At 38.1% G+C, this 19,733-nt stretch overlaps 1 protein-coding gene across 3 annotated transcripts in view; it reads right to left on the minus strand.

The window, feature by feature from the left end:
* LOC112148518 (netrin receptor UNC5C) overlaps positions 1-19,733 on the minus strand; it is a gene marked incomplete at its 3' end in the record, with an annotated part of 179,711 nt that overhangs the window by 52,014 nt on the left and 107,964 nt on the right. For all 3 annotated transcript variants that reach the window (XM_024275701.2, XM_024275702.2, XM_036213527.1), the window contains 1 exon segment: positions 7,493-7,636. In XM_024275701.2, coding sequence (XP_024131469.1) covers positions 7,493-7,636 — 144 coding nt within the window.

Below are 19,733 nucleotides of genomic sequence, written 5' to 3' on the forward strand. Positions count from 1 at the left end.
GTTTATTACAGGGAAACAAAACCAGAGAATGTTACTTTTTTTTATAAAAAGTTTCTATTTAGGTGCTTTTTTATTGAAGCTTGGATGAGCAGGATCTGGCACAATCATTATTTAACTCTGTAACACAATACAATTCATTTAAAGACAGCAAATAGGTTTTGACCTTTTAAATTGTTTAGAGATACATTTGCTTTTTAGTGAAAGTGTTGATGTTTACATGAGGTTAGAATACATGTTTAATAGTTGACTTTTCTTGCTGACAGCTTTAATTACATCTTCTGCTGTAGAGGAATTAACAAAACCAAAAGCTGTGAGACTATTGTGCTCCTGTTTGCCTTAACAGCCAACTCTCACCAGCAATTAAAAAAGGCCTTCTCACTTTACAAATAAATGAGCTAATAATGCTCTATTAGTCTGTTTTATGTTTTGACAGTGTCTATGATGTTCAACACCCTAACACAACAAAGTCTCTTTTTAGTATTTAACACTTTTTCTCCTCCTTTGTCTCAAATTTCATTGTATTTTCTTTGATAAAATGACTATAATATGATGTGAGAATCCAAGTGCAGGCATCACGGCCAGCTCTGGTTCTGGCTCTGTTTGAGGAGGATCTCAGTGGGCCGGCATGAGGATCAGGCTCAGGTGAGAACGCTGGCAGGGAACATAGTTGGATTGCTAATGGACTCAGAGGGGAGAAGCGTCTCTTAATGAAGGGTCCCAGGTGTAGCTCTGGAGCTGACTCAAGAGGGAGGGCAGGGATCGGGCCACAGCTGGAGGCCGACCAGGAGGTTCTGGGTTCTACTCCCACTGAACATTCTTCATCCAGAACAAACAGCATGCCCGGCAGACAATATTAAGTCTGTTGGAGGGGAAAATGGAGCACCAGCCTCTGCCAGGAGGAACCTCAGGAGGACGGCTCAGAGCTGGCCCAGGCCTCAGGCTGGAGAGTTAGAAGCTGAGTGGTAACTAAGTTAAAGTTAGATGAAACAATGCTCCCCTGTTTTCCAGCAGGTTTATGCTAAACTAAGCTTAAACGTACAAGTGCACCATTATATTTATGATTCCCACTCATTTTCAAGCTCTAATTGACTTTTGTATAACTGCAAAAATCTCTGTGATTATAAGACAATTATTTTCTTAATTATTCATAGAGTTTCTTTTTTTTTTGTTAATCAAAGCATTTCATTACTTCTTTGACTTTGATACATCTGTGTGATTTTGTTGTTTTGTCTACAATTAATGCTTGAAGTAAACCAATAAATCAAACACATTAAAATAAACTGGTTAGGGATTTATTTAATTTTAATTTTGAACACAATTTTACAACAGAGTATTAGGGCCATTTTATTAACAAAATATATTTTTTAATTAAGACTTTTAATCTTGTAAATTTACAATAAAACATTAGTAACTGGTAAATTCAAATGATAACTTTTTTTCTCATAAATTTATGAAAAAACTGTAATTTTACAAGATTTAAAGTCTTGAATTTACAAGAAAAAACTCGTTATTACTTTTTTTTGTGGCCCTCATATTCTGTTGTACAATTAGGGTTGGTTACTAAACTTTTTTTTTTTACATAATTAGTAATAAACCAAAATAATCTCAAAAATGACATTGGGAACATTAAAATTGCTTTGAAATAGGAGTTATAAATAATATTGCATTTTTACAATTCAAATCATTTATTGATTTTTTAAAACCCAGAACCCCTTATTGCCTTAATCCTTGAAGGTTTTTGAAATATCCGGATGAAAAGAAAAACAACAAAGTAAGTAGGAAATGAAAGAACACGGTGACTTTTGGACAGGTTTTTTTTTTTTTCTTTTTTCTGTGTGGTTACATAAGTGACTTTCAAAAGTCCCTTTCTGCGCTGCCAGTTGTTTGCTGAACTCTCCACCCTGTGATTTCAACAACCTGTGATCAGTTCCAGACATCAGGCAAGGTCTTTCCATCCAAAGTCAGACTTTCCAGGGTATCCTGGTTTGAAAAAGGACTCATTAGGATGAAAAATAAAAGCCCCTGAGACCTGCCTGATACCTCGCTGGGCTCTGTAAACAATATATGAAATGTGAAGTTGACACGGACTGAAATATTTACATCAAAGTTTATCATTGCAATTTAAACAGTCTAATTTCTCGGAGTACAGATCATTGTTACAGTAATGGTGTTGAGTTTTTTGCCCAAAAATGGTTTGAAGTTATAAACCATATGTTTTGGTGTAACCACGATTTATGAATCCACTGTGTTTTTTTTTTACATTTTACCAACACGTTCTGCCTTCCTCTACGTCAGGGCTTTATTTTCCCCCTTATTTCCCACACTTGTACTTAAAAAAGTGACTGAGTGAGTTCTGTCTGAGTAAATCAACAGTGTGGCTTACCACTTTAACACATAAGAGTACCCCGAAGCAGTCCTTGACATCTGGGAAAAAGCTCAGTGGCTCACAGCAGAACTGAACCATTATAACCACACTCCGGCACACAAACGCACAGTCTGTGGATTTGAACTATAAAAATGTTTATTCAGTGTTTGTCACCGCCATGAAGTCACTGAAAGCCCGTTCCAAAACCTCTGTGAATGACATCACCGGGAAAAAATCTCTGTGGGACATTTGTGCGTTTCTGCGGCGGTCAGTGTGAAAGTGGATGTACGCCAGTGTGTAAAAATATATGTCAAATAAATGTTAGTGCAGCTGGTGTTAAATGCGACTATAAGAGCGTCATTTCATGCTGAAAAAAGTCAAAGGCTATTGAGGCTGTGATTGTACTTGTTACTAAGGAAATTTCATACCAGAGAGGCTTGATAAGTAAGGGCGGTTGTTGCCGGGTTACAAGACTAATGATGGAAGTCTGCTGCAGGTTACACTGTGGAAGAGTCAGAACATTCTTCCAGCGAAAGAGCAGTTTCATCATCCAGAGTTTCTTGGTTTAATTCAGCTCTGATGAAAACACGCTTTTGGGACGCTTGGATCATAACCCCCCCTCACCAAAGCTTTCCAGATGACACAAGAAGATGTTTGTGTCGCCGTGTCCCCGAGTGTCTGGACTCCTGATTGCTATGCACACCAGTGTCAGTGCAAGGTGGCAGAACAAATTGCCATCATTTGAAATGTGTGTGTTTGTGTGGTCATAGACTTGTGTGCAGGACTGGGAAGTTGTGTATGTGTGTATTTTGTGTGTGACCTTGACACTGATAATCCATTGAAGGAAAGAGACTTGACTTGGCAGCTACAATCATGGCACATAGTTCACATCAATTTGCAGTGTTTGTGCCTGTTATATATGTTTTAAACATATTTATCCCCAAACTTCTTAAAATTATAACTGAGTTCCTCACAATATAGCGGAGCCGGTTAATAGAGTAATCATGGATTTTGCGGTACAAGCACAAAGTTTGGCTTATACATAAATATATTAGGGCTGTCAATCGATTTAAAAAAGTAATCAGATTAATCACGATTAATCACAATGGTTTACTAAGCAAATTTTATGAGATTTTTTAACAAAAACAGGCCAGAAAGAAAAATGTTAATTTACTTTTATTGTCAGAAAATCGGAAAAAGGGTGATTTGTGAGCACAAAGCACATCAACAGTAAGATAAAAAGAACTCTAAAGAGTTTTATGTCTGCAGTATTACTCCAGGAAAACAAAGATGCTGACAAACAGCCATGAGAAACAAACAATGTGTTTCTGCACCTAAAATGAACATGTGTCATGGTCCAGGTGAATACTCGATTCTGATTGGATGCACACCTAAAAAGAAGTTCTAGCTAAATAACTTCTTCAAAACAAACTTTTTCTTTATGATCTGGACAAAAACAATCAGCATATGATGATCAGCATATATATCGCTTTCCGTTGCAGTCGAGGTCAGTGTCAGCTCAGCCACACATTGTTGTTTTACTGTGACAACGGGCCAGACCACATATCAAATAGTCCGCTTTTTGTGAAAAAGAGATCTAAACCAGAAAACTAACAGGAATAACGTACTAAAAATCAGTCAAAAATGTATTTATTTGTAAATGATCGTGGTATGAGTGGGATAATGGCCAACAAAGTGTGCATTATCAGAAACAAATGCACGCCGTGGAATCCTGCTCCTCCAATGCAAAGCGGAAGATGGTTGCTTCACAAAGTGTAATACATTTGCATAAAAAGAATTGACGCAATATTTTTTTTTCATTAATCATGTGTGTTCATGCATTAACATTGACTCCCCTAATTTAAATATATACAGTTGCAAGAGAAAGTATGTGAACCCTTTGGGAGTACCTGAATTTCTGTACAAAATGGACAGATTCACTCATTGATCTTCCCCTTTAAAAAAAAAAAAAAAATGAATGCATTAAAAAGAGACACACAGGGTTTCCTCTGCCACAAAGTGAACCAACAAACAAAGAGAGGTGGAAACAATAGGATGAAAATGAGTCGTAAGAAAAAAGGCTCACAGAAAATGCTGAATTGCTGTTGCGCGGCGCATAGTGTAGTAGAAAAGACACTTTGCTCAGCAAGCTCCGGCTGCCAAGACGCATCTTAATCACAACAGCTGATCCAAATAAGAGCCGAAAGCAGGGTAGGTCAGGAGGTTGGGTCGATTTGAAGTAAAAGGTTATCGCAAGAGAGGGCTGAGTGCAATCAGATGTGGTTAAGGGGAAAAATCACAGTTATAATGGAAAACGACAAAGTCAAGGGGGGAAAATAAAGACTTAAGGGAAAAATGAATGATAACTTGACTTCTTTTTTTTTTAATATCTCTTGATCTTTACAGCCGTTTATGAAATGTCCTCCATCTTCCTTCCAGTAATTATAATCTGAATTGAGTTACAAAATTGGTAAATAGAAAAAACGAACATTCAGAATGGCTTTTTGATGGAATTTTTCTTTAAAGTCAGGATGAAGATTAATATTTTTATGCTGCACATTGACACATTCAATCCAGAAAGAATGTTTTTTTATGCTGTCACACAGAAGGACTTAATTTTATCCTATCTCTAGATGTTATCAGAATAGTTTTGGCATAAGAAACAGACCTTTCTGCCTGTTAGATTTTTAATTGTAGTGATTTTTTTTCTCATATTGACTCAGATGCCAGGGGAACAGGAAACAGAACAAAGCAGAAACTCCACAGATGATTAAATAAGAGGTGAGGTGAAGTGGCAGTGCTCAGCTGTAACACACGATGATGTCTGTGCTGATGGCAAAGAGGAGGTTTTTTTTGTCTTTTTAGTGCAGACAAATTGGTCTGTACATCCTGGAACTCCAACACAATGTTGTGTGTCACCCACTTTATTATTAGAACTTCACTGAGCACCGCTGTGTGCGTTTCTGTGCTGCCGGTGCCTCTCAGCATGCGTCGGCCCCAACGAAAGCCAAAAACAACACATTACCCAGCTTTCATTGCACCCCAAGGAGGGCCTTCTCTGTTCAAGGATGTCATTAGCGGAAGTTGGAAGGATATTTTTGACTGTGGTCCATAACTCTTTGCTGAGAAGCAGAAAACATCCTCTCCTACAAAAACACTGGCAAGATGTTCAGTTAAAAAGCTGATGAGTCAAATCAAGAGGCGTGCGTGTTTTTGGCACACCTCTGACATCTGTAACTGGATATTATACCATCTTGTGACTTCTCTAAATGATCTAATGTATGATGCATAAACAAAATGATGTAAACACATTAGGAAATGAATCCTGTGTAAGCCTCTAAAGCAGTTTACAAATCATTATTGTGATGCAATCAACATATTTAAAATGAATCCCATCATGTTTTTGGTCAAAATCCAAGCTGCTACATATGTGACTGCAAGACAGCAGGAAAGAAAAAAACCCTCAAGCACCCACAAGTAAATGTGTCAGTCACGCAGGAGAGAAGCTAAAATAACCCAAAGAGAAATACAAAGGTCCGTTTGATGGATTTTCAACTGCAGTAGGAATATGAGAAGACAAGACTTCACGTCTGTTAGAGTGATACTGTCTTTTGTGCTCCAAACTGGTACGGTTTACTGCAAGGACTTTTTTTTTTTCCCAAGGATTTTTTTATCTTCACTGATGTCCGTGGCAGACAAAATCCTGTCCACCTTTGTCTTGGGAGGGATCACACATCAATGTAAGGATGGGATAACCAGGAACCCATAAGAGGACACAAGGGTTAAAAAATATCATATATAAGAAACACTACTGGCCAAACTATGTAAATATATATATATACTCAGAAAAATGCAGTACTCTCAAATAAATTGACTGAACTAAAGAATTTACTTAAAAGTATTTTGCCGTTTCATAACTGCAGGAAGATGGTCTGTCAGCCGCAGCTTTTCCGGTCTGCTTGGGTTTTATCCAGCCTGTGTGCTTTTGGTGACCTTACTGTCAGACTCCCTGTTGTCTTATTAAATTCGTCAGCAGACCATAACAGGAAACTACCAATGGCAGACTTAATTATTAGAAACAAGCCTCAGTTCAGATAAGTTCATCATCATGTCATTTAGTGTGAATGCTTGAGAGATTTTAACCCACTTCTGGTTCTAAGCCATTAAATCCAACATTATTCTAGTTTAAATGTTTGCCATGGTTTATATTACTATCTAGATGATACTTTTTACATAAAATGATAAATACAGTAAATATTCTGAAAGTTACATTATTTTGAACAGTGAATCAAAATAAATGAAATGGGAGAAAAAAAGTATCTTAAGAATGCTCAAATAAAGTTCACAGTAGTCAAAAGTGCAGATTTTTGAGAAGGGAACCACATATGCCATATTTTCTTTGATGATGGTTCTGGAGAGTTAAAGAGAAGGTCAGAAGAAGCTGCATTGTGTCTTTGTAGGTCTAGAGAAGGTCTATGACGGGGTATTTAAAGAGAAGCTGTGATTTGTATGAGAAAGTCAGAGAAGTAGGTTGGAGTTGTGCGGGACAAGTGTGAAAAGAGTAATGCTACATTCACACCGGGCATGTGACGCATGTTCAAGAATGCAGGTCTAACCCATAGTCTACCCAAATTAGTGTATGTACCTACAATTGGAAGAGACTTGGTGTGAAATGTCAAAGACGTGCAAATCTCATGAAACTTGTTCCAGCCTTTTTCTTTCACACATCTATTCCAAAATATGAAAGACTTGGTGTCATTTAATTCCAGCTGGGCATAAATCCCAATTATTAACTTCTCCTTCATGATCAATTTTTAAATGGTTGGCTCCTTTGAGAATGAAAAGGAATACCATCCACATACCACTACTAAATCCAAGTCTCTGATTAGTCCAAGTTCGACTGGTTTGACTTTCAACGGCCGTTGAATGGATTGTAAGTTGAGTCTGATGGAGTCTGATAACCTAGCGTCTGATAATGGTTTCGAATGCAGTTGCCCAAAACACACATATATTTACAAAGACTTTCCATTGGTAGTGGTCACTTCCAATGACGGCAGTGTGAACGCTTCTTAAGTCAGCGGTGAGGTGTGCTATAGAGGTGCTGCGTTTCTACAGTCTTGTACTTACATGCGATGCGAACATGCGCCTTGCGACTCTTGGTGGTTCCAGCCGAGCTCCACGCCACACACTGACACCAGTAATCTTCAGGACCAAACAGCTCCTCCACTTGCTGACGTGTTATTTCTATACTGGCTTCTCTGACTACCAGACCTGCAGAAGAAGGGACAAAAATCGTGCATTATTTACATGATCTACTAGGATTCAAATTCCAAGTAAAAGAAAAAACTCCTTCAGAGTTAATAATATTCAAGAGGAAGTAATGGCTAATGTCTGCTTAATCGTCTAGATGTCATGAGGCTTGTGCGTATGCTTAAGAAGCAAAACTAGTGCAAAGCAAATATCAAAGCAAGTAAAAATAGGCACGGGGAAATCACTCAGTATCTAATGGTATTTACAAAGCCAGGTCATTGTAGAAAAGTACCAATTTAGATTAAACTTTTAGAGACTGCCTCTTTGCAAATCCACCAGTTATCTGACTGGATCCCGCAGTTCCTCTTTATCTGGGGGTTTGAAAACAACTCGTATGCGACGCATAAAAGCAAACTTTAAATTGCTGCACCCTACAGATAGGACAGGAAGGAACAGATGGAAAGCAGTATAAAAATAAAAGGAATGAGAAGCAAAGGGATGATACCAGGATTGTAAAGTGCACAGCTGGATCATTAACCAAACATAAACATATTTCACAAGGATAGAAAAATATAAAGGATGCCTTTGATGAAGAAAAGGGAGGAAAATCAACTAAAGTGGAGATCAAGAAGAGGTCGATTAGGGGGAAAAATTATTTGCTTAACAGAGAGGAGACAAAGGGTAAAGTTAAGTAAGAGGAGTAGGCTGGTGGAGGTAATGGAGAGCTACAAGACAGAGGCACAGAGAGATGAAGATACGGGATGACAGACTAGAAGGTGGAAGAGGGTAATAAAATGTGAAATGGAAAGGAAAGGAGATAAAAATGGATTTGCGTTAAAGTATGTGGGGACCGGAAAGAGATGTGGGGGGAAAGAGCTACCAGAGAAGATCTGGGCGGTTTATTTCAGGTTCAGTAGTGTTACTCTATGGGGCTTCACAAATCTGACGTGGGCCTACTTATGAAGACCGGGAAAGTTCCCGCCACTGGAGAGACGGTTATAGCACACGAGATGGCACGAAGGCAAAGGGGACTGACAGTCGCAGGCAAGATGTGAAATCCTGTAGATAGGATTGTGGCGGGCTTATAAGGCCATTAATGGCTGGTGTGAGAATTAAAGAGAAACCCATGAGAGCAAGACACAACACTCGCTTTCAAGGAAACCCGCTGCAAGAGGCAGCTTTTAAGATAGGAAGTTAAAAAAACAGAGGTTGATAAGATCAGGCATATAGATAGGCAAAATAAGCTGTATAGAGCACACGATGAAAAGTTGAAGCGCCAGCAACAGCAAGTCCAAAAAGCAAACACAGTTGGTGTTAGCGTCACTTCCAGAGCAAACACTGGAAGCAATGCACCATTTCATAGCTTCAAATGAAAGAGAGGCAGAGAACCAGAGGTGGAGAAATCTGACTACTAAAGACATAATTATAACCAGAAGCAAAACCTGACAGCCAGCAGGCCAAGACTTTCAATGAACATAAAAAAAAATTTAGTGGGAAGACATGAAGGGCAGAAGGCAGAGGTAGGAGGTGGAGACCAGTGAGTGTGCTACTTCCAAAGTAATGAGGAAAGTGAGGCAATTAAAGTAAATGGCTCAAATGAGCCAGACAGCTAGTTATGGCAAATGGACTCAAACAAATGCAAAGAAAGCATATGGGATGGTACATGAATAGAAGGATGGGGTCTGTTGACTCAATAGAGCCGCAGAGGACAGTTAGACTGAAGAAGCAGCGTTAAAAGCTTTAGTAAGTTACAGATATACATAGTTATTAACCAAACAGAATGGTTCTGATAACATGTGGCTGGTTTAAATTGCATTATTTATGCAGGAAAGTACGGAGGCCGAAAATGGTCTGCCCTACTTTTTTTTTTTTAAATAGTTTTTATCGTGATAACAAGCTCAAGTGTTAATGAGATTTACTATTGTATTAACACGAGAAAACACATTTCATTTTCTCGTGATAACGAATTAATGAAGAACATAATGTAGATTCCCTGTCTTCCTTTCACGCACTGAGACTTCGAGACATAAACTGATTTAAGTCTCTATTTTGTGGTTAGCAACAATAACGGCAGAAGAAAACATTTCACTAAAGTTGTTTCTTAGTCTATTTTGTGATTAATTAGTGAATATACGCTCCTCAAATGTCTTAATTCCCTCTCATGCACCAGACCCCTCCCTTTATTTACCTAAAACCCCCGAACATATAGGTCGATAGACAGAACCCCAGGCAGAAGAGCGTCTCCGCATGGTGCGTTTACTGAGCTCCGGACATTAACGGACCCAAATAGCTGCTGAGCCCGCTAAAATACTTTTGTCATTTTCATACAAGCTGCACCAAAATGAAGCCGTTTTTCAGAAAAAAAAATGGATTTTTAGTATTCAACATTTTCTTTGATTAACTGCTTTGTTTTGCTGTGGATGTCCAGAGCTCAGTGAACACACCAGATAGAAATGCTTGCCGGCCCAGAGTTCTGTCATTCAACCTGTTGTTGGGGGTTTTAGGGAAAAAACCAACAGAACCCTGGGTTGATAAGCATCTCTGCCTGTCGAACACCAGAAGAACTTATCAATTTATAATAGATTAATTTAACTATGTTCCATGTTTTCTCTGACAAACTGCTTTGTTTTGCTGCGGATTGTAGAAAAAAATGACAAAAGAATATTATAGCGGACTGAGTTGAGCTGTTGGGTCCGCTAATGTTTGGAGCTCAGTGAACGCATCACGCGGAGAGGCTCGTCGGCCCTGGGTTCCATCACTGGGGATTTTAGGGAAATAAAGAGAGGGGGTTGCTGCATGAGACAGAATTAAGGTGTTTGAAGAGCATAGATTCAGTGCCAATGAAAAAGAATAGCCTAAAAAAACTTTTGGGGAGTGTTTTTTTTTTCTGCTTTTTTTGTTAACCACAATATAAAGAGACTTAAAAAGTAACTGCGTCTCAGTGCAGGGAAGGGTAGAGAGGAGTGCCATGTAAATTCTTCATTATCTCATTATCACATGAAAACAAGTTTTGTTTGTTCTCGATAATGCGATAGTGGATCTCATTATCGTGAGAAAACTATCCAAAAAGAAAAAAAAAAAAAAGTAGGGCACGTCGTTTTCGGCTTCTGTACGAGAGCTAAATTTTATTTTTTTAAAATGGTGTGGTCCTCATCACAAACTGATGACTGGAAAACAAAAGCTCTTAAAATATATAAGAAATGTGCATAAAGTACTTGACTAGGAAAATACAGGTTAACTAGAGTTGTAACTTGGTTTTACTTTACAACAAATAACTGTAAGTGTTTACTTGATATTTGTCTAGCTTTTGTTTTCCTTAAGTAATTTAAAAGTCACGTACAAGTCAGCACACAAGACAAAGAAAAACTGGATGTGCAAAATTACTTTTGTGCAGCACTGGATTTCTTTATATAAGCAAGGTTTCCTAGACTAATATTCTCACAGTGCATATTAATAATATATGTAATACTGTGTTACCCCCAGGAAAGGCATTTAACCATTCACCCTTAAAAAAAGAGAAATTCTACAAAATCCATCAGGTTCAAAAGGAAAAATTAATGCACAATGTGACCCACATGACTGATTCTGGTTGTAACATTACAAAATAGAACAACTTGTTTTATAATAGCTGTCAGTCACAAGAAAAAGGCACATAAATGAATCCACTGACCTTTCTTTACTTTTTTCACACTCATTTCTTCTTTTTTTGTGTTTTCAAGTTACAAAGTGACTTTCTTTTTTTCTTTTCAGCTTTGTGCTTTGCTGTCACTTTAAATCTTCACTTCTGCATGGAAAATGGTGGGGTACTTTGTACATGGGTCATTCAGCCTGCAGCATGGGATTTGATAAAAGGGTGTTGGAAATTGTGAGTTCAAAATAAAGAAATAGGGTTTGATAATAGTGAGAGTTAATAAATCCTACAAGTAGAAGCCTAAAACATGTTTTCTTTTATTTGTCTGGTCCAGCAGATAAGAAAAAAGACAGACACTTAGAGCCACTTGCTGGATAGATTTTGTTGTTAAAACATTTTTTATGTATTCTTTAGGGATACAACATGGATATTTGTTTAACCTTTTTTTCATTTGTCTAAAACCTCTTTAAAGGATACAGTTATGTAACCTGTGGACTGCACAAAAACCCAATAATGTTTTTAAAAGCTTACTTCAATCATCTTTTGATGTATTTTAAAATTCTTCTCAGTATTTTTTCTTATTATTATTAAGATATTTTTAGCCTAAATAAAAAAAAAAAAAATCTGTATCATTTTCTAGGGCATAGTTTCTGTAGAGCAGCACAAGTTCATTAGACATTTCCCAATTAATTGTGAGCAAAGCGAACCTGCCCCATCATCCATTTGTTTACACTTTATTTACCTTACGGCCCCCTCACAACCCCAATAATATAAAACCTTGAGTGATATCAGAGCTACCCAGCCGCACAGTTTTAAGTCAGATTCCAGCTCAGACGAGGAAAATTAAGATGCATATGGATCTATTTGTCTACAAGTGGAGACATCAGAATAGAGTGGAGCAGGGAGCTTGTGGCCTATTGATTGTAGGTTCTATGCCACAACCACAAGCTTTTTCAATCAACATTTTTTCACAATTTTCATTGGAGGGGTTTTTAAGTTATAACTTGTGAATCTTCAATACTGAAGGACGATACCAGTTTATTGCTTTCATCCAAGATGTCAACTTTTTTTCTAAAACATTGCCACGGCGTATCAAAATCCATTTACATTTTGAACATTAATAAATCCGCCTACAATAAATAGATCCTACAGGTCAAAGGTTGACTGAAACAGGCCCAGTTGTTTTCTTTGCAGGCTCTCAAAATAGAAAAAAAAGGCTGATGGACAGAACAATTCATTGAGGCTTTAAAAGTCCCAGATCACTCACTGTAGTTTGTTTAGGTAGTGGGCTCAGAGCATGCATCTGCTGTGAGTAGACAGGCGTGGAATCTTGACTCTCTGTAGCATGACAGAACTTCACATCAACAAAACGGCAACTGCCAGCTCAGAGAGGCAGAGGGGGAGATAAAAAATAGAAGACAAGTATGGAGAAAAGTAGATACTGTCACAAATATTTCTATCCACAGTCCTGTGGAGCACAAATCCTCCTCCTGGAGGGTTTTTTTTCTCCTAGTTTCAGTCACTACTGGAAAGTTTACTTGGAGTTTAGGGAGTTCAATTTGATGCAAAAAAGTACAGGATCTCGATGTACTGCAGACCTCCAGTACTTTTGAGTGATGAGAATGTCATAGTAAACACAGAACTAATGCAACCCATGCACTTACATAGATACTTCTATAGTGCTTTTTATACCTTCATCAAGGCCCAAGGACTCATACAGACGCAGTCCCATTCACTCACGCACACACAAGCATTTATGCTGCCATGCCGGGTCACTAGGAGCAATGTGGGGTTGAGTGTCAAGCCCAAGGACACTTCAACACATGGGTAGGCAGAGTGGGAACTGAACTTGTGACCTCTCAATCAGGGGTCGACCGCTCTGCCTCTGTGCTATGGCCATTTTATAGGAAACCAAAAATGTTAAATGCTGAGGTTTAAGGAATTTATCATCAACCTATAAGAATAACGCTGGAACTTTAAGCAAACTCAGACTTAAAAATCCATGAATAACTGAGAACTACATTTATAGTGTCTTGATCCCTAAATTTGAGATTTTTTTTTTTTTTTTCTGGGCACATTTTCATAACTTTCCCTAAATGCATTCCTAACTTCTAGGTTATACAATATTTTCCAAAAACCTGAACAAAGCATAATTTTGCTAAAGGTACATAGTACTGAAGCCAAATATCTTTCTTTAGACCAAGTGTCAAAGTCAGATCCGGCCCCCCGGGTAATTAAATCCGGCCTCCAAATGTTATTGTTGTTAAATGTCCAATGTTATCTTGCGCTTCTTTGTAACTTGTATATTTTTGACAAAACATATTTTTATGGAGAATATGAATTCATCTTCTTAGCCGCTTGTCCCTTTTGGGGTCACCTTTTGGGCCTAACCCAGCTACTGATGTGCGAAGGCAGGGTTCACCCTGGACAGGTCACCAGGCTGTCTCAGGGCCTCATTCACACTCAAGTTAAATCATGAACATTATATAACCATGTTGTGATAAACTGCTTTTACCATGTCTCATATGCTGACATGTGTCATTTTTGCTTAAATAATGCAATCTAGAATTAATGATTCCTTTAAAACAGTTTTGAAGGGAATAATTGGATGCTTCCAATGTAACCGAAAAAAATCCCCTTTTCTGTGTTTTTATTTAATTCCATCACTCTTCCACATGGAGGAAAAGAAACTCGCTGAAGAACAGCAATGCTCTGACAAAATGTAAATTCTAATTTCTTCAAGTCAATGAGGCTGAAGGTGAAAAGAAATGAAATGGAAAGACATTCAGAAGACAGCGAGTGAGTCTGATGAAAACGGAGACTGGACATTTCAAACGGTCTACATAATAAATGGAATAGAGGAAGAGTGGGGAGAAAAGGCACTCAAAGGCTTTGGAGTGTTTAAATGTGGTAAGTAATAGGTCAAATGAATTGTTCTTTGTGGGAAAAGAAGCAAGAAAGGCATGAAATGTAGGAAAAAATATTAGTTGAGTTTCTTGAAAATACCTTTCACCCTTTTGGAATCCAAGCAAAAATCCAGCAGGGGCTGGTGCTGTAAACAGCTCCAACTTACTTGTGGTGGTTCACCTGTGAGCCGCGACTCAAGTCTGACGGGTCACAACTCAAATCTCATGGGTTGTGGAGTGTAACGAGTTGCCACCCACGAGACTGGAGTTGTGGCTCACAGCTATGAGCTGTGACCCGCAAACCGGCTCACCAAGGCTTCAATGCAATTTTATGCCACAAAATTAACGTATGAGCGCCTTTTGACTTGACTCACAACTCACAAGGTTTGAGTCGCAACTCACGAGACTTGAGTCACGACCCACGAGATTTCAATAGCGATCAATGAGATCACAACCTACTAGATTTGAGTAACAACCTACAAGATATGGTTCGGATCCCACGAGATTTGAATAGCGACCCACGAGATTTGAGTTGCGACCGACTAGATTTGAATCACAACCTACGAGATATGATTCGTGACCTATGAGATTTGAGTTGCGACCAACGAGATTTGAGTCGCGACCTATGAGATATGAGTTACGACCCGCAAGATTTGAGTCACGATCGACGAGATTTGAGTAGCAATCCGCAAGATTTGAGTCACGACCTTCAAGATTTGAATTGTGACCCACAAAATTTGACTCGGGCCCTCAAAATTTTAGTAGCGACACACAAGCTTCGACCTACGACCCATGAGATATGAATTGCGACCCACAAGATTTAAGTCACGACCTACGAGATTTGAGTTACAGCCCACAAGATTTGAGTTACGACCTATGAGATATGAGTTGTGACCCACAAGATTTGAGTCACGACCTACGAGATTTGAGTCATGACCCACAAGATTTGAGTCACGACCTAGGAGATTTGAGCTCCAGCCCACAAAATTTGAGTAGCGACCTACGAGATTTGAGTCGCAACCTACGAGATATGAGCCACTGGAAGTAGGTCGGGACTGTTTGCTGCGCTTGCTGTTTCTCTAAAAATGCCAACATCCTAAGATTACACTTAAGCCAAATTTTGTCTAAAAGTTTGAAGGAACTTTTGATGAATATCCTGACAATCCAACCAGACTGATCGGTATGAGGCAAGTTATTAAATCAAATGGACCTATACTATTGAAATCAATATATCAATATATCATAATCAATCTTAGAAAATTGCATTTGAATTAAGGTAAATTTATTTAATTATAACATTAAAAACAAATCTAAAAACCTTCACCTTCACTGTTCAGTACCGGGTATTTATCTCTGAGGCATACTGGGTGAAGTTTTGGCCAAAGATGTCCTGGATCAATTTTAGATCAGTGAATCAGATCGTTTAAACGGAACTACTATCGACTATGAATCGAATAGTCAACCACAAATTATGATATGAGTCAAATTGTTTTTAAAATGAATGGTTACACCCCCTAATTTGCACTATAAAATGAAAGCATACCATTGGATTTACCAGCATGATACAATAGAATGCAGGTCTAAAGCAACCAACCAAGATCTCTCATTTAAAGTCATTTTAGCATAGAGAACTGTTGTTTCACTAAGCATTGTTACATTTCTAGAAGTATTTCCTTTGACAGCCAACAGACAGTGACTGACTACAGTTCCATTGTGTCTGTGTTTTGTTGAGTGCATGTAAATCTTGTAAGTTTTAGAATTTCGCTGGTCCCAGAGAGACAATGAACCAGGACACAAAAGAGTCTGCCGGGGAACTGTGACCAAACTCAAACAATTCCCACTAACATGCATGATCAGACAAACAAACATTCACATTTGCATACAACGAAAACAAAAGATTTACAGCCACACATAGACGCTGCACAAACATGTGCAAACGCACAAATTCAGCCGGAAAACCGGCGCGCTGACACATTTCTACACATAGCTGTCGTTGCTAGGGCTAACACTCCAAATGCTCGCCAGCAAAACAGCCTAAGTAAGTGAGAAGGTGTGATGCTAGGGCATCAAAGAACTAAAAATGGCTGACTAAACTGGTGTCAGTGGAGGCAGAAACAGAAGGAAAAAAAAAAAACAGAGAAAGAGCAACACGAGAAAGGGGAGCGACAAAGACAAAAAGAAATCAATACCAGGGAGATGGCAGCAAAGGAGGGAAAGAGGTCACACATCACCCAAGCCAATACTGTGGGAGTCAGTAATGCATGAATGTGTGTGTGTGGAGAAGCAGGTTATTGCTAGCAGACTAATAACCATTCACACTTTGGCTAATGGAGACAAAGTAAGTACACAAGAACACAGCATGTCAGGAGCTCCAATTGTAAAGATATGCCCTTCACAATGACGGTCAAAATCTACGGCTGTTTTCTCAGCCATGTTTGTTGAAGCATATACTTGTGTGTGCATGTAGAGACTGAGATTTTTTTTTGTTTTTAATAGTGGGTTGTCAGAACAACTTTTTTGACCTTTCGAAGGAAAAAAAGTCGAAGGAAGGCAACAAAAAGTGAAAAGTCAAATTTTTTTTAAAGAAAGTGGTTGAAAAATAAACATGTTTCCCACTGAATGCACGAATGCACGAAAACCTCTGCTTTCCATTAGCTTTTACACTCAGCTCATCCTCTGTACCGCCTGTAACCTCCACCTGCCACACTTTAAAAATGATTGTTCCGTCTTGAATCCCAAAATCTATTTCATTTAGCGATGATTCAGCTCCTTATGAGCCCCGTCAGACGTTTGCTTTGAGTGAAAATACAGCAATATTAAAAGTGAGTTCATCTAATGGAATGCCGGAAATAATTAAAATAACAAGAGTCCGTGTTTCGTGTTTTCTCAGTTCATGGCAGTTAAAACCCCGGTGGTCCCTCGGTGCATCGTCCCCGTCTCTCCTCCGTGTCTGGCAGCTTCCCAGTGCAGGCCTGTGACATAATTCTGTGAAAAATTATTTATCTGGAGATGAAAGGCATATGGAAATCTTGGCATTTTGAGTGCTATACTTAAATCTAAAAAGTCAACGCTGAGACTTGATGGTTTGCACTTATGTCAACTGCAAGAGGGAAACAACCGTTTTTATGACGGTAGCCACCACAGGTTTCATTGAACCAAGAAAAAAAAAAGTTTCCTTTAAATCACTTTTACTTCTATGACAAAGTGACATTATTGCCACCATTAAGCGTTTTGGGCATTTTTTAAAATAAACCTGCAAGACAAGAGTATAAAAGACTGTCTGTACTATGCATATTTGAAGTTATCATACAAATATGAGTGCACAGGAAGTTTTTACCCTATATCTTCGAAATGGTTTTATATGCCTTATCATAATATTGTATATTACTGATAAAAAAAGAGGGAAAATTATCAGATTTTTCTTAAATTTGAATTATTTGAAGTAATGGATACATCACGAGACCCCAAGAGCTTTGACCAATCTGTCAAACTGAAAATGAGAAAAGGTGCAATTCTGCACGTATATTTTACATTAATATCTATTTTGTTTTTTTTAGCCTATCATTTTTTAATCATAAACATTTTTTTTTCGTAAGCTTTGTAAGTATTTTTCTCCATGTTGCAAATTCAAATTACAGTATTTTAAACATATTCATACCAATGTTTATATTTACATCAATACCAACTCTCCTCTCCTTCATGTCAGACCGTTCATGCTTCCATGTCATCCATTAATTCTTGATAATGCACACCTCATCGGGCAATACCCATTACTTATTTTATTTCTCTAAGCCCCATTTCAATGAAAATTGTGTTTTTTTAAAGTTTTTTTTCATATTCTTGTAGCGCATCTCTGATGTTGATGGACATCTATTTAGAAAACAAACTAAAGCTGTAGCTAAAGTTCCGGTGTTAAAGCATATCAGTTTTTTTTCTCAGAACTTCGGTCAGATTTTGTTTATTAGTTTTTTTAACTGCAAAAAAAGCTCACTGTATTTTTACTTTGAAAATGGGAATCTCCACTGACACTGTCATGATGAGCTTGACGAGGCAGACCCAGTTGCTGGAACCCGGAAGGAAGATGTGAGGCATGACAGACACTTTATTTTGAAGATTTATTTACTTCCGGTGAGAGAGGCATGGAGCATTCGACTTTCCTTTTTTAGTTTATAAACCTAAAATCCAGCATTATTCTGCATTTCAGAGCTGCAAATACATCGTATTTTTACGACACTCTACTATATTTATAAAAGTCAGCGAATCAGCCATATTGGACGTCATGAATATTTATACTGAAGTATTCGAGTACTCGGTTATAGCCCTAATGAATAGAACAATATGCTTTTTATTTCTTAATTACTGTTATTTCTTTTACTTTAGCATATCCTGTGTAATATCCAGGTTTTGTCTTAGTAAATATTTTTTTCTTTAGAGTTTTGTAGAGCACTTTGTCTCAATAGGCAATATGAAGGTACAAAAACAATGTTAGTGATAGTGCAAGAACAAATATTGATGGTGTAAATTTGGGACAGATTAAAGTTTAAAAAATACTGTAAGTCCTCAGTTGTTTAAACTTCTCTTACTTCCCCTCGTAAGTTAATGCCTGCACACTTTAGAATTAATCAAAAACAAAAACACATATTGACTTTTCTATAATGGACAAACTTTGCTTTTGGAATTCAAACGGATAAAAATGGCAGCTTTGATCAGAATGCAGAGTCAAAGCTTCAGGTAGCTAAAGCTGCAGCAAACACTTGGTTGAACTTCACTTAACCTTTGCCGACTTTTGTCAAACAACCCACTGCTGCATCTATTAATAGTCGTGGGAGGTCAGCAGCTGTGCCTACAAATTGAGTTGGCTGAGCGTGCGCACAGGTCTGTGTTTGGGTAAGAATTCAGGGAATGTAAATTTAGTAAAAATCCTTCTTTTATCATAATCATCTAGAATTTCTAGTGAAAGTTTTGGTTACTTCTTCTACTTTTCCACAAACAAATAAGTCATAGAAGTATATCCATCACTGTCCACACAACTCCCTAATATTTGTTGACCTCTTCACCATCATCTCGTCATCATTCCCCGTTTTCCCTCCCCTGAGTTCTCAGGCTCAAGTTGATCCTCCTCTGCTTCCCCTGATTTCAGTTGGTGGAAATAAGAGTGGGGCAAAAACAGCACGGAGCAGAGGGGAAAAAAAAGAAAAAGAAAAAGAGGATGAGATAAAGAGGAAGAGCAGGAAGAGGAATAATAAAAGCAGTATGGGGGACGTAGCTTCTGGCTGTGTCTGTGAAGCAGCGGGAAACAAAGGAAAGAAAACAGCTTACAGAGTATTGGTTTTCACACAGGCAAACAGATAAACAGACAACTCAGTGTGAATTTGTGAGGCACAGAACGCGCCGGCTTCCTACGTGATTCAATAAAACGATGTTGCATAATATATAATCTCTTTATAAACTCATTGTTTGTAATTTAAAGGTGGCCCAAATCCTTTGAATAAAGGTTAAAAGACATGATGGACGTGTTATTGTTCTAACATCGCTGTTTGTTCTGGTAAATTAGTAGTTTTTATCACTTTTTTTATGCAAA

Source organism: Oryzias melastigma, linkage group LG9 (assembly GCF_002922805.2).
Source record: "Oryzias melastigma strain HK-1 linkage group LG9, ASM292280v2, whole genome shotgun sequence".
Classification (NCBI taxonomy): Eukaryota; Metazoa; Chordata; class Actinopteri; order Beloniformes; family Adrianichthyidae; genus Oryzias; species Oryzias melastigma.